The sequence below is a fragment of the Colias croceus genome, chromosome 2 (genome assembly GCF_905220415.1).
Source record: "Colias croceus chromosome 2, ilColCroc2.1".
Lineage (NCBI taxonomy): Eukaryota > Metazoa > Arthropoda > Insecta > Lepidoptera > Pieridae > Colias > Colias croceus.
The window spans coordinates 10145929-10162244 of NC_059538.1; the positions used below are offsets into that span (position 1 = coordinate 10145929).

A 16316-nucleotide genomic window follows, 5' to 3' on the forward strand; every position below is an offset into this window, starting at 1 on the left:
AACTTAAGTACCTCTTTATGCTTTTTATAGAATTGCTCCAGAAATGTTATGAAAAGCTTAATATCAAACTATTACATTGTTTATTTTAGGGCCGATTTTTCAATGCTTGGATAAAACTTATTCGTCGAATAATGTATATAACTACCATTTTAAAAACGTATTCTAATTGCCCGTATTTGACAGTTTACGTGACATTTTAATATTATCTAATACTTTATTGGACGGATAAGTTTTATCCAAGCATTGAAAAATCGGCCCTTATAGCAATAAAAGGTAAATTTTAAATTCATATACCATACTTTATTGCAAACATTTATTCTAAAGCTTAAATTATTCTAAATAAGGTATTATTTTTTAGTAAAAATAAATAAAAGCTGTCTGTGTATTCTGCTGTGATAATCAACATAGTATAGAATTACGTTCATTCTAATAATAATTAACGTAATTCCACACACAATGTTCTGTTCATAAGTGGGGATTGAACTCCCTTTCCGTATGAAATCTCCAGCATCCATTGTACTATAAAGATAAAGAATAATAAATGTATTTAATTGTAATCTGTGTATTGGAAAATTGAAATGTATGTGACAATTGTAATGTAATTTAAATATAATATTATATTGCAATACCTGCATAAGGTTTCTAATGTATGCAATAAATGATTTGATTTGATTTGATTTGAAATTGTGTATTTATCATTTTCCCGATACCATTCATGTAACAAGTAATGATCGAAATGAAAGCAAAGTTAATCTCTTGATTGAGCTGCCGGAATCATTGATTATGATGAAGACAAATATTGCTTCATTACCGAAGTGTTCATAATTAAAATCAAACTTAATGGCATTTTCATTTAATTAAAATTTCCATTGTATGACTGGGAACAAATTTGTCGGAAATTGACTGAGCTAATTGCAATATTACTTGAAATTTACGGTGATTTAATGAAGACAGAGGAAGTTAAATTATATGGTATAACTGTCAAGCATTGTTCCGTTCACATAATATGTGTTGAATATTAAAGGTGTTGATATTAAAATTTGGAGGTTTTACTTTGAGATAAACAATCTACTCTGATATTATAAAGAGGAAAGATTTGATTGTTTGTTTCAATTGAATAGGCTCTAATGGACCGATTTAAATAATATTTTATCATTACAATCCTACATTATCCCTGATGAACATAGGCTATATTTTGTGATGTTTTTGTGCCTTGTGGATATTCAGATAATAATTATATTCAGAGAAATAGTTTAACTATTTTTGAACCTTACAACGATTAATCGTTGTAGGTATAATTCGGTGAATCAAAAGTTCTTTCTAAAGATGCTTAGTTAGATAAATAAATACTATTTAAAAAGTCAGAGACAAGACAGAGAGACTTTGTATAAATATTGTTTTATGAGAAATTTGAATCAGCATTTAACAAAACCGTGGTCGTGTTTTGACAAATTACAACCTTGAAGACCCCATGTGTCATGTTATAAGGCCTGAGGTGCTTTATATGACGTGGGTTGGTGAATTAGGGATTTTTCCTCGTTTAAAAATAAAGGAACGTTAGTAAAAATTGTAATATGTACATATGACTCTTTATATGACGATTTACATGTAGATGTTTAGAAATGTGAGCGACTTTTTAAAACTCAAATATTTCATTCAACAAGACTCTTTTAGAAGCGCTTTTCAACGAAATTTTGAGACTCAGTATTACATAGTAAGTTTGAAACTCAATTTCAATTGAGAGGAGCATAATATAGTTTTATAAATTAAAAAGAATTTGCCTTATTAATCTTAGGTTGGTATCAACATCTTTTCAATTTGGTTTTAAAACGAAAAAAAAAACGCTTTTAAAAACACAACTTATTCACAGATGCACGTCTTACTTCAATTCTCTTCAGTTCTTGAATTTTATTTAAACAGCAATTTATTTTTCAGATTTTTCGTTTTCAGACACAGAGATAAATTGAATTAAAAGAACCATATAAATTATAACTATTTATTGCGTTTACCTTTTAAATTACATTTCTTTATGCAAACTAACTTTAACAACGCGCAGGTGTTTTTCGATAAAAGTTATAAAATGTATCACACAGCTTCGCCTTAACACCTGAAAACCGATGCATACTCTTGTCTTACTGAATTTATTATTCAGATTACATTTGCATATTCACAAAGCGCTGATAAAAGCCTGTTTCGAGAAATTCCATTGAAACAATGATTTTGTTGTTCGAATCTAAGCCGAGATGATGTATTTGACGCAGATTGTAAGGTTTTAGTAATTAAGGCGAAGCTCATTTGGTTGATTTTTATTTTTGTATATTTTGAAATAGGTACTCTCTTTGTTTATTGATTTTTACATTTCTTGATCAAAAATGAGTCGATATATTTTGTCGAGAGTTGTAATGATTGATCAAAAAATATACATTAGATGCAGTAAGTACTAAATATGAGTTCAATAATTTATTTGCTAGATACTCATAAAATTATTGTTTTTTCACCAATACTTGATACTTAAGTAAGAATGCAAAGTTTGAATTAAACCTATCGGTCAAAAGTGGGTCAAAATCGAGTTAAGAGTCGATTATTAACAGACAGGTGAAGCTAATAGCGTGTTAAAAAGGATTCCCGTTTATAAAAGACAAACAAATTACCAAAACCTTACAATGTTAACATCAAACTTTTCACTAAACAACAACAAGTTATAGTTTGACACCATTTGCATATAGCTCAAGATAAAGGGCGGTATATAATGGACGCCGTGGAGCGGAAACTTCGAGCTTCATACTCTATTGTACAAAATAAAGTAAATTGTATATTTAGAATCTACAATACTAGCAACAATGGAGATCACAATATATCTACAGTACCATGTTATTATATTTTTAAACTTAACAACAAAATTTAGAGCAATATTTTACTAGTAAAACTTCACTATACCGATTATTATTATTATAGTACTATGTCTGTCTATCTGTCACTAAGCTGAGTGTCATACGTTTGTTTTTATATTATCGGTTTTTTTTTTTAATATTAACTCTTTTGTGTAAAACTTCTGAATGTGACTAAAACTACAATTGCACCAATTACATTTATTCTATGATAATTCTAATATTCTTCATTATGAGCAAACGCATAAACACATTCATCTTAATTGAAATACTATTATAGTAGAGCCATTTTAATAGGCAACATTTGACAGTTCAACAAAATTCAACAACGTAACCTAAATAGTAACGATGACATAGAATAACATGATATTTCGTTTTGTTAGAACTGCACATTTGCTTAACTTTTTTCAATTACGATTACATATTTATAATAATAATGACCGATACAAGTAATTTTAGGATTTGATTTTACTGATAAACCATTCTAAACAAAATAAACAATTTCTGATTTAAAGAACTGACGTCGCTACAATTTTGTGTCAATAAACCTTTTTTCTTTTTAAATACCAGAGACGTTACTCTAAAAATCGAAATCTGACATCTAGAATCGAATGCATTGATTACTTGGGAATAAAAATTATCATAAATTATTGACATGTATTTCAAGTTCGATTGACAAATGTTTCAAGTCCGTATCGATTAATTCACTTTAATCGATGTTTTTAAGCAGTTTACCACCCTATGAAGATAAAATTGATAGACGTCAAATGTTGCCTATTAAATTGGCTCGACATACTTTCTTTTCACAAGTCAGTAAAGTGCGAAACAACATATCATAATCTGGAAGCAAAACGTCAAACATTACTTAACAGGACATCACTATTCATTATCGAATTGCAGCAACACTAGTTCGTACGTGATAATGGTTCCTATAAGCTGAAAATAAACAAATGTATATTGAGGAAAAGCTTGTTAAGAATAAGGCTGTGTTTCTAGAAGACAATAATAGCTGGTATCGAACATATTTTTTTTAATTGTCTTTGAAAATCATAGCTGTCGTTGCGCGATTAAAAATTTGTTATTTTTTAGTCATATTCTATCTATTTAGCTGTAGCCTTAAGTATTATACAGCTTAAAGCAAATACTTACACTTAATATCATAGTTTTCGTCACGTAAAAGAAGCCTAAGCCACTGAGAGCTACCTTCAGATTTTTAACTTGATAGATGAACCGCTCTATCTGCAAACAAAATTATAACAATGAATTAAACTAATAATCGAAATATTTAGTTATTTATTTAATATAGTTTAAGTTTATTGAAATTCTTAGGATTATGAAAGATAAGTGAGTATTTAAATTTCTTTACAATCTATGGAAGTCGATTTTTTTTTATAAATATTTCTTACCTCAACATTATACCTCGCGCTAGGTACGTTATACAGCATTAACAAAGGTGTCCTAGACTTGGAATGGACTCTCGCAGCCAATAACAGGGCAGAAAACGTTCTTACAACGAGGAAAGAGAAAGAGTAGGTGAAGTATGCTGTGTGTACTATGCTGGTTAAAGTCCTGAAACGGAGACTTGTGAATCTATACGAATACTAATAAATATTATAAAGCTGAAGAATATGTTTGTTATTTTTTTTGAACGCGCTAATCTCAGGAACTACTGGTCCGATTTGAAAAATTCCTTCAGTGTTATATAGCCCATTTATCGAGCCTATAGGCTATATATCATCACGCTAAGACCAACAGGAGCGGAGTAATGCTGGTGAAACCGCGGAGCACCAATTTGGCTATTAATGTTTTTGTTAAACCACAAGGAAGGTTCTTGTAGAGAGAAAAAACGTTGAAGGGGCAATAGGGCAGAGCAACGCCTGCCATGGCAGCTAGGTTTAATTTAAATATAATTATAATGTTTTACTTACTTTCCTTGTTGTTCAGTTGGGCACGACAGAAAATGCCCTGTTTGTGTTTTGCTAGAAATAGATAAATTAGTATCTTCATATAATACAACGAAGTAAGTACCCTATGTGATATAAAACATAATATCTTAACATTTTTAATTTTATATAAAACTAGCTTTCCACCCGCGGGTTCGTCCGCGTTATCAAAAAAAAAACCCGCATGTTCCCTAACCTATCCTATGTGTTAATCCAAGTTACCATCTATATGTGTGTTTAATTTCATTGTAATCGTTTCAGTAGTATTTGCGTGAAAGAGTTAAAAAACATACACATACACATTCATCCTTCCTATCGCATTTATAATAGTAGTAGGATAGGATTGTATAAAATTGTACTTACTTCAGATTATTGAAGAACTGAATACAAATCCAGTAAAGGTTACTTCCGAAAGACGTCAATATAAATATGCCAATATGATCATTTATTAATTTCACAAGACGCACTATCAGAGAGTATTGTTTCCGAAATTCAACACAAGGAAAACTTTTCTGAAAAACAAAGTATATTCATAAATAATGGGAAATTTTGTGGAACTCCCACCATTACGTAGAAAAGGAAAACTTTTCTATTGATTCGTATACAATCTGTGATTCATTTGTTTTCTTTGAAATGAGGAAATATCGAATTGATGAATATCAATTGTGCTTGAAATATTCGCAATTCGGCAACTAAGTAACTAACTTACGAAGTGATAAATTATTACTAAGAATTTTATCTAAGACTGCTGGCATGGTAACGTTAAGGGCCAAAACAAATAGATATCATGCACTAAAATTCAAGAGACTTAAATAAATTTAAAAGAGTACGTATTTTGAATAAAATTATAGTAAAATTCGAATATTATTTTCTACATTTTTTATTTAATACTAGCTTTCCACCCGCGGCATCGCCCGCGCCCCGCGCAGTCAAAGAAAAACCCGCATAGTTCCCGTTCCCGTGGGATTTCCGGAATAAAACCTATCCTATGTCCCGGGGTAAAAAGTAACCTTTCTCGGGTATCAAAATATCTCTATACCAAATTTCATGCAAATTGGTTCAGTAGTTAAGGCGTGATTGAGTAACAGACAGACAGAGTTACTTTCGCATGTATAATATTATTAGTAGGTATATTAGTATTAGTATGGATTTTGTATTTACATACATAATGCAACAACTTTATTAAAAACCAGTGTTTAAAGTCATACATAGGTACCTCGTTAATAGCCTTTTTAAGCGAATAGTTGTGGACCACAAAATGCTCAGTCAAGTAGATACTTATTACCATGATGAGTAAATCGGAGAAGCTCCACAGGAAAGTCGATTGTATGTTGAATACCTTTGGAATGGAGTCGTTTACATGAATGAAGTGCTTAAAAGCATTTGCGTAGAAATTTGCGGATATTACCTTATATACCTTATTATAGTCCACGAAGTAGATTATCTAATTCAGATTCAATTGATTAAGGGCTGATTTTTCAATCCTTTCTACCATTTCAGATATGTATTCTAATTGTCCGTATATGACAGTTTACAGGTGACATTTTAAAATGTTCGTGTAATACTTTATTGGACGGATTAATTTTAACCAAGGATTGAAAAATCGGCCCTAAATAATATTTAATAAATATTCTTAATAACTAATTGCTTATTCTTAACAATAAATACTTACATTAAAAAATGTTTACAGTTCTTCTTTCCAAGTCATATAAAAAGGGACCATTTAGAAAAGAGCCTACAAAATATTTATCAAACGACAGAGACCTCATCGCGAATGCCAATAGCAATGGTGATTACTTGGTGATAAAAAAATATCCTCAAGATTGGTGATAAAAGGGATTCTACATATTTTAAACTCAGCAAGCGATTTTCACTAATCGGTTCTACCGAGAATGTAATCGAAGTAACTTTATAAAACTTTGATGAGAATATGAAAGCTATAATTGAAGAATTTATTCGAGTTTGATTTTCTTATCACTGCGATATTAATGAGCTGAGTTCTGCAATTGATATTGGTTAGTATAATATTGGTTTTGGTGATGTCTAGGAAATTTTAAGTAGGTTATAAAGATTCACTCAATGTGATAACGATTAAACTTTAATTAAGTCACTTTTCATTTTATTTCTCGTTTTATGTACATGCAGATCAATTTAACAAATAAAAAACTGTTGTCTGTTTCACCATTAGCACAAGTTTACAGAGGATAACTAATATAATTAAGAAAATATGTCTGATGCAAATTAAGTAATCTTAATATTGTTTAATTTAGTAAGTTGATGTAAATGTTTTTGGATTATATCCTGTAACTGTGCCTTATATAAATAAATAAATAATCTGAGATGATGATATTTTGAAATGACGTTAATATAGTCATATCCATATTATGTATATACTGAATATAAAAAGACAAACACACCACAAGCTTAATGTTTAATATAAAGTCATTTAAAATATGAATTCTGGAAGCTTCAAAAAATCCAATATACCGTTTTAACGAGTTAATACGAATACATACCTCAACCAAGATGCCTTTCCACAAACTGTAGGATGTATAGTCAAATATCCAGGGCATGTTGTGTTGGAAGAATGTTTCTAATATATTGTTCGGGTTGCAGTTACTTGCTACTGTTAAACAGTATAAAATTGACAGCACGTGTTCCACTAAAAATAGGTTACATTTTTTGATATATGTAATTAGAATGTATAATTAGTATTTTTAATTAAGTTTATTCTGCTGAACGATTTGCAGGCCGAGAACAAAGGGACACTGTTTTTACCAAGAGATCTATAAATTTTGTATCAAGAAATCGATCAAGGGGCTTTCTATTACCTTAAAATAAGTCTTAATGCTAATCAAACATTTTGCGTTTTGGGAGTAAGTGTAAGTACCTGAAACCTTAGTTTTTTCTATTCTATTTCAGATAATGGGAATAATTTCTTTTACAAATTTAAATGATAAATATTTCCTTTTAATGAATACAATTCAACCTTAAAGATAAAATGAACATAAAATACACTACAATCAAAATAAATATCTTGTATAATAGACTTACCCAAAGCAGCAAACAGCATAAACACCATAACAATATTAGATAAGGAAGCAACGTGGGGCGTCAGTAAGGGCAACTTTGTTTCTATTAACTCGACTTGTCTGACCAACTTGGGCCACGATCGACTCATGTTGGCCAGCACTAGCGATGAGACCAAACTCGCTGAGTAGAATAGAGCATTGGCTTAAAGGCAATAAGGAATAAATTGCAATAAAAATCCGTTAAAATGTATTTATTTTCAAAACGTGAAATGTATGCTATGCGTAAAATGCAACATAATGCAGAAGCAAGGCATTTCAGTCTATTAGTGTGTTCTTGCATGGGAAAAAATGTGAAGGGGTTGTGGTTATTTTGCGTTTATAAATTTTGAAACTTTTTGAGCTTTTCTTTGAGGTGTTTCCAATTCTAAAGTGCTATTGCGTCAAAAATAGCACAAATATCCTACATAATATTTAATCTATACTAATATTATAAAGCTGAAGAGTTTGTTTGTTTGTTTTTTTGAACGCGCTAATCTCGGGAACTACTGGTCCGATTTAAAAAAATTCTTTCAGTGTTAGATAGCCCATTTATCGAGGAAGGTTATATCAATTATTATTTTTTACTTTGTGTTTCTGTTTTGGAGATAATATGAATGTTAAAATTTGGTTAGTGGAACTACTAATGTATGGAGGCGGGCGTAATTGGCACCTGTGCCGCAACTTATTTAAGCTTTTATGGGTGCCATCGTGCATAAAGTTTTTGTATAATGTGTTGTTGTGTTCCAAATAAACAATTTTGATTTGAATTTGATTTTGAATTATTAAGGATATTTATTAAATTATTAAGGATATATCATCACCCTAAGACCAACAGGAGCGGAGCAGTGCGGGTGAAACCGCAGGGCACAGCTATCAAACATAATTTGCATGCCAAATTTCAGTTAAATCGGATGTATAGTTTCCAGTTCCCGACTAACTACAGAGATATAGATTTTCACAATTTTATTATAAATAAACTATCGAATTATTTCTTAAAAATAAATATGAATTAGATAAATACTAATCGTTGCCAAGGAAATTCCATTATGTACAAGCCAATGAAAGCTCGTGCTGAACATAAGAAGTTGTCCAAATAGACTGATGAAATATATTATTGTGTATGGAGTCCGAAGAGTGAACCTGTAAAAAATAGTTTATCTTTTTAATAATTCCATAGTACAGGTACCTATTTAATAAGAGTTAAAATAATTTTATCAATATTTCCTTGAGTCGATAATGGTGATATTAGGCATTTATCTTTCTAAAATTGGATAATCTTTACAATAAAATAAAATAAAATAAAAAATAAATCATTTATTTCACTTAAAACATTTTACAAATTAGAGCGACCCAGGCTCCTAAGATAGTAGGAACTGAAAAATACATCGACATTTTTCAACGGTAAGACACATTATTAAATAAATAAATAATATTGGGCGATATTGATCAGGACGCGTCTGCTTAATTGCCTCCTCTTCTATAAAAAATAATAAAAATATTATTAACACTTGGTAAATGGTAGGTAGGCCAAATTGTATACCTACAGTATGAAGTATTCTCCTGAGATAGATCCATTTTACATACAATTTAATGGTTGTTTTTCTTTCACGTAAGTGTTGGTATTAGCTGTCTCCAAACTGACATTTTTAATTAAATTTTGCCTCCTTCGGCATTCAACTTACAACTTTCTTATTCAACTAACGTGTTCACTTGAAAGTTCTATCGAAAACTAATCAATAATTAGGAATAATAATAAAAAAATATCCTACGTACCTTAAATACTTGCTGACTGGAAAATTAAGACCTATAATGGGTAGGAGGCACATAACCCGACCAATGAAGAAAGTACTTCGCATCGTTGAGTGTAAGCCTAGTAAGTTTCTCATCTTGTTTAATTCAATATTCTTTCTTTCGTTATTTTACGGGCTAAATATTTTTTAATACAATATTTTATCAGAAAAAAATACTTCTTGGTAATTTTGATGAAATATTACAGAGTCGAACAAAAGATTTAATAAAATGCAGTATAATTTCGTGGTATATTTTTTGATACAAATCCCCTAAGCCTAAAGGGATACAATGCGAGTATTTCAATAATTATTTAAACCTATTTTTACTGCTTTCCTAAAATACGGCTATAGATTAAAACAATAATTTTACACTGATATTTTTTAAAATACCTATACACTTATAAGAACAAGAAACTACCGTCTTCACGACTGTACAGTGTACGGTGCATATAAATACGGAAGTTGTATGAAATAACATTTCCTATATAAACTAACTGACATATTTGTGTCTATGGTCACTGCTTTGATATCAGCTTTGAAATGTTTAGGCAAATCTTCATGCAATATTTACGTACTATGATAACGTGGTGCAGTTGTTTTGATTTCTTGTTTCAATATCCAATCTTCTCTAATATAATATACTTAATATAAATTTCGTGTCACAATGTTTGTCCTCAATGGACTCCTAAACCGATTATAATAAAATTCGCACACCATGTGCAGTTCGATCCAACTGGAGAGATAGGATAGTTTAAACATGTGGGTACAACGGGCGAAGCCGGGGCGGACCGCTAGTTTATTATAAGTATTGTAATTGTGCAAGGCAAACGGACCTTGATTTATAATATTCGTAGTGTTATATTTTTTAATTCAGATGAAGCATATTTTTTAAGTACCTACCATATAAAATAATTTATAAGTAAATAAATGGAAATTCTTGGGTAATTCATGGAGTAATAAAATTTAACGACTCAAAAATTTTCCTGACTGTCATGAAATAAATACTATTTTATTAAATTTCACAAGTTTAAACCCATATTTTGAACATTATTTAAAAGTGACATAAAACTGTACTTAATATTTTATTCTTCCTCTTAAAGTGGTAAAATTAAACGATAAAAAAGAGTAATCATATCTAATAATTTTAATGCAGGTTATATTTTCTATTAAAATAGTTCAATAAAGTTTCTTTATAATTCAAATTTTCATTAAAGTACTTTGAATTAAACATGAATAATTTAATACAAAACTCTCAATATTATAACATACGGCAATAACATTTCGTTTAATAAATGCTTTTTCAGTTTATTGGCATATAATATTGCTTGTTTTTTATACATCTGCTTGAATGAACCATGTGCAAAACTGAAATGAAATCAAATGTATATTATTATGAATCTCACCTATTCCTATTTGGTACCGAGTTTTCCAACCGACTTCTAAAAAGGAGGAGGTTATTGAGTCGATTGTATGTTTTTGGTGTGTTATCTCAGAAGTTTCGACTAGGTAATTCGATTTGGATCTTTTATATTTGAAAACTGTTCTGTTGGTCCAATGTTCTTACGATTTGAAGTTAAAGTTATGAATGTTGTCATATCACATCTAAGATTAATTTAAGTTTAATAGGTTTTTTTTCACCAACCACTACACAACACAACTACTAGGTACAAATCCAATGTTCTTTGCTATTTCCAAATTTCATGTATCATTATGTTTTAGGGTTGTAAACTTTACCCAAATTATCCCTGCAAATCGCTCGTCTCGCATGGCACAGATTCACAAAGAACTGGTATCCTTTCTTGTATCTGCTGTAGATCATGCACACTGGTTCCTTGTCGTTGCTTGGTAGATCTCGGCATAGGTTGTCACATTGGCCGCTAGGTGTTGTATGGTGGGCACGCAGACGCATACCTTGCTTGGGTTTGGTATGGACTGCATTTGGTTACGGAATATAGATGTTTGTTTAATTAATATTCTATTAAAAGTAGATAATTGGGTTTCTACGGTTTGGATGAAGGTGTAAGGAGTTTATGAAATATTAAAGGACAAACGGGACAGAAAACAGGATGGTAGTGAATTAGAGAATATCTATAATATTATGTGCATATGTGTGTATATGTTATGTATTTATCTAATGATTACAATAGATATTGTAATCATTAGATAAATGTTACCATTATTTTTACAACAATACCTACGACTTTGTAGAAAATCTAATCGATAAACATTTTATTAAAAATAATAAAAAAAATCTTTATTTGAATTCATACATTAATATGTTACAATAGATTGGGGATCAGGCCCCCTTACTAGGTATAACCTGTATTAAGGGGACCTGTTCCTTCCCTAGGATTGATCCCTTGCATGAATTAAAAAAGAGAGAAACATAAATTTAAGAAATTAGAAAAAGCTAATCCAAAGTCCAAAAACAAACAGTGTGTGTATGGATGTAAAATGTATAAGTATGAGTGTGTTTATGTGTGTGTGTGTTGTACACAAGTAAATGTTTGGCAGGTTTTAGATACAGTATAATTATTATTGTTTACGTGTACCTTTTTAGGTTTCTCTATTAACGAAATTTCTTAAGGAATACTAAAAAGTGTTTCTACATTTTAATTCATATTCAATACAATTTCTTCAAAAATATTACCAACAATGTGTTGAATAAGGTTGAGCACATAAAAAATATTTGCTATTCGATTTTTACACATTTTATAGCGCCGAATAAAAAACGTAATCTCAATAAAACAATATAACAATGAGAATAATATTATGTTCGCTTATTGTGAAGTAGAGAAAGTTAGCAAGATCATTCTTTTACAATAAAGAATAAATACAATGGATTTTTAAATACTTGCCGAGTCCTATGCATAGGCCTCTCACTCGCTCTCATTGTGAGCGCATAACGTGAGCGGAGCGTAACGCAGTTTCTTGAAGTGTCACCCGGCAAACCAATTTATAAGACGTTGTCACGTCAAAAACAGGGAGTCAAAAATTAAGTTATATCTTTTTTTTTTATAACGTAAAACTTATAAGTTATTCACTCAGTAGACATTTCTGAATTATAATCTATATCTGACGCAAATTTTATCTGCATCCGATTTGTTATTTAAAAAATACACACATAAGAAGTGAAACTTCTTTAAGACCTTATTTTTCTAAAAATAATTTACTATATGCAACTTTACAGAAATACGTAGAATCACGCGTGGTAGGGATAAGAAAAAGATGGCGCGTAACGGAAAAATATCACGCATAACGAAAAAATGTTACACTAATTTTTTTTTCCAACCCCGAAAGAAGTTTCACTTCAAAAATAAAACATTTACAAGCATTCTCGAAAACTTCACGTTCATAATAGAATATTATATAATAGTATATTCATAATAATAGTAAGAAGGAGGATGATATACGTAGACAATTTCAAACTTTTCAATTGTCTTTATCAAAAACTATATGTACCCCGCGGCTTTACCCGCATTGCTATAGGTCCTAGCGCTATGTTATTTATAGCTTTCCTCAATAAATGGGCTATCTAACACTTTAAGAATTTTCAAATCAGACCCGTAGTTCCTAAGATTAGGAAGTTCAACCAAACAAACTCTTCAGCTTTATAATATTAGTGGTAGTAATGCATGCCGCATTGCTATTTCAAAATACTCGCAGCAAATATATCACCTACTAGACAGTATAATAATTCTGATGGTTAGTTTCACAGCATTGCGGGTTGCAACCTAATATAGTGATGAATGGTCGCTTAGTGATTTTTCAACTGAATGCAATAATAGCCTTTAAAATAGCGGAAATAGTTGAGTGGACACAAGTGGTTAAAGTAAAAGTATTTTAGCTTGGGTCAGACAAGGTCCTTCTAATGTATTGTAGAAGGTATATACAGAGACATTAGTATAGGCTAGCCGCTTTCCCCATCTTCGTCAGGCCGGGGAATTAGAAATTGTCTATTACCCGGAACAAAAGAATTATCTATATTTATTTATTTATACATATCTTTAGGTACCTACCTACAATTTTTATGGCTTTTTTTTTAATTATGTTAAAATTTAAATGATCTTAAAATGCCAGATGAGTGTCAAAGACTTCCCACTTAGATAAGGAATTTTTTGGTATGTTTCGTATGAGTTTAAGAGTTTAGAGTTACGTTTCAAATATTAGGTACATAAATAGAAAAGACTTTAAAGTCATCATAAAACAACGTCCGCAACAAAACAAATATTAAAAACACCCGCATTTTTCTAATACAATTCATCGCGTGTTCGCATAGAAAAATATACATTTTCCCGCCAACCGATGTATAAGCGTTATCCAACAAGATATCAAATATTAGTTTATGGTTCTTGTGGTATATAAATTGTCTTATTGTATTATGCTTTGCTTTTTACAGAAAATCCACTTATTCTGATATTTTAGATATTCAGAATACTTAGTCACTTGTCTGCACGTAAATAGAAAATGTATTAATTTTACATTTACTTTATTAAATTTTACATATTCTCATATCATTTCTAATATCTAATGATTTTTCGCGTTTAAATAATATAATAACACTGAATATCATTAGGTACTTTATTAATGAATTCAAATTTCAACTCTACTTTTATTTGTAGATAATACTGTGAATTTACCAACTACCTACTACCAACGGCTTTGTACCATTAGTTACTGGCTGGCTTTATTTCATGAATAATTATTACAAACGAACTAAAATGTATAGTGAAATTTCTTGTATAAATTATTCCATGGGAAAATACAACGTGAAAACATCCAAGTTTTCAGCTCACTGATTTTTTATTGACTGTCACAACAAGGAAATACTTCAGTTTATTTTACCTCTTTTAGCAGCAACGTGCCAAAACTGAATTGGACAATTTTGTTATAACCTTGAATGTAGCGAGAATTTTTATAGCATATTGTTATGATATTTTCTTCTTCATTTTAAGGGTAATGGAGCTGGTGGAATGTGATTTGGAAAATGTACAAAAATTAGCACTTTCTTCAAAGCATTTAGTCAAGTGTGACATATTAATAACTAGCTGCTCCGCGCGATTTCACCCCCGTAGCCCCACCCATGTTGGTCGTAGCGTGATGATATAATATATAGCCTATAACCTTCCTCGATAAGTGGGCTATCCAACACCGAAAGAATTTTTCAAATCGGACCAGTAGTTCCCGATATTAGCGCGTTCAAACAAACAAACAAACACTCTTCAGCTTTATAATATTAGTATAGATTACGCAAAGGAATTTCAACACATGATATGATGTCTTTTACATTATCTAAATTTATAAATATTAAATAACTATTTCTCATTAATTTAATTTTCATGCGTGTTATATCTTTAAATACTTACCTTAGTTACTTACAAACCATACAAGATAAGCTGAATTTCAACCAAAAATGATACTATACATTTTCACCTTTTCAAAAGTATACTCAGAAATGAACACCTGCCCCAACATACTGCCTCATGAATGCATTTCCACTACTTACAAACAATCTGAATATCATAACTTCGTCAAGTTTACCACACGAGATTCAAAACAGCTGCAAGATCATTGGATTGTCGAGATTAGGGACATAACAGATCCATCCGGTAAAAGTCGAATTTTATCGTATAATGTAGGTTTTAATTAAAAAATCTTACTTAGAAGCCAACGCAAGCAAAAGATACAGGCATTTTTGCTGCAAATTTCGACTTTGGCAAGGGAATCGAAACCTACAGGGTTCTTTCCGCCGACACAGAAACTTGAAATTGGTACGAAGTACCGTCTTATTGCACAGATAACGGAATACTTGTAAAAAGTATAAATTTAAAATATTGCAACATAAAAAATACATGTTTATACCGCGCTAAACTCTCGGTGCGCGAGTCAGACTCGCACTTGGCCGTTTTTTGTATTGTATTTCATACCAATTTACAGCATTTATTAACTGTCGTAAGGGAAACCATTGCCTTAATGATATACAGATAAAGCAAGTTAGGCATTGCGAATGATAACGAATAAATCTAGCTTTGCCCTTAATGAAACCGCCTCAAAGTTTAAGCTGAGACGTGTATGTGTATGAAATTAATGAATATAAAGTAAGTTGGATATAAGCGAAGTTAAAACAAATTTTGTCAACGTCTTTGAATCGTTAATATATGAATTATATATCAGCGTATTTTCGGTGACCATTTATAATATTTGAATGGTTACTAATAGATAGATATAAATAAAATTATTGCATATGGTTCTAATTGTATAAATAATTCAATTAAATTTAGATTATGGGAATTTGATTCGAACTATAAACTACATGACGACCTATGGTTAAAAATAAATTGAAAAAGCAAAGAATAGCGCTTTGATGTTATCACAAACGACATTTATTATTTAAAAAGCAATTAATTTTAAATACCAGAATACGACTAGCAATTTAAAGTTTCTTTTGTTATCATAAAAAGAACATTGGTGACATTTTAGATGGTTTTTCACAAATAAAAGATATAATTTATGTGTTTATTTTTCTGTGATTATGTGTTTTATTTGTGTTATGTTTTTATAGAAATGAAATGATTAAAACTGTGTAATAATTATTGAAAAAATGGAATCTAAAAGTGAGTCATT

The 16316-nt window shown here is 30.4% G+C and overlaps 2 protein-coding genes across 2 annotated transcripts; both read right to left on the reverse strand.

Annotated features, from left to right (window-relative positions):
* Positions 1-3767: 3767 nt before the first annotated feature.
* LOC123700445 (gustatory receptor for sugar taste 64f-like) lies at positions 3768-10972 on the reverse strand. Its single transcript, XM_045647659.1, has 11 exons — positions 10962-10972; positions 9676-9810; positions 8924-9042; positions 7886-8065; positions 7348-7493; positions 6048-6170; positions 5195-5343; positions 4817-4867; positions 4295-4457; positions 4038-4127; positions 3768-3824 (listed from the first exon to the last, which is right to left on the reverse strand). Exons 1-11 carry the CDS (start codon positions 10970-10972, stop codon positions 3768-3770), a joined length of 1224 nt encoding a protein of 407 aa, XP_045503615.1.
* Positions 10953-12409, reverse strand: LOC123703506. The gene is made up of 3 exons (XM_045651541.1): positions 12343-12409; positions 11427-11630; positions 10953-11057 (listed from the first exon to the last, which is right to left on the reverse strand). The coding sequence occupies exons 1-3, from the start codon at positions 12401-12403 to the stop codon at positions 10993-10995; spliced, it is 330 nt and encodes a 109-aa protein (XP_045507497.1). The 5' UTR covers positions 12404-12409; the 3' UTR covers positions 10953-10992.
* Between the last annotated feature and the right edge of the window lie 3907 nt (positions 12410-16316).

Bases quoted from the DNA above. Each gene is read 5' to 3' on its own strand.
- LOC123700445 (XM_045647659.1), bottom strand. The intron at 4,458-4,816 runs GTAAGTAAAACA...TCTCCGTTTCAG, and splicing joins CCAACTGAACAACAAGGAAA to GACTTTAACCAGCATAGTAC. The intron at 3,825-4,037 runs GTAAGTATTTGC...GTTTATTTTCAG, and splicing joins CGAAAACTATGATATTAAGT to CTTATAGGAACCATTATCAC.
- LOC123703506 (XM_045651541.1), bottom strand. From the start codon at position 12,403: ATGTGTAAAAATCGAATAGCAAATATTTTTTATGTGCTCAACCTTATT. The intron at 11,631-12,342 runs GTAATATTTTTG...TTCCGTAACCAA, and splicing joins CCTTATTCAACACATTGTTG to ATGCAGTCCATACCAAACCC. The intron at 11,058-11,426 runs GTAAAGTTTACA...ATTTCATTTCAG, and splicing joins GATTTGCAGGGATAATTTGG to TTTTGCACATGGTTCATTCA.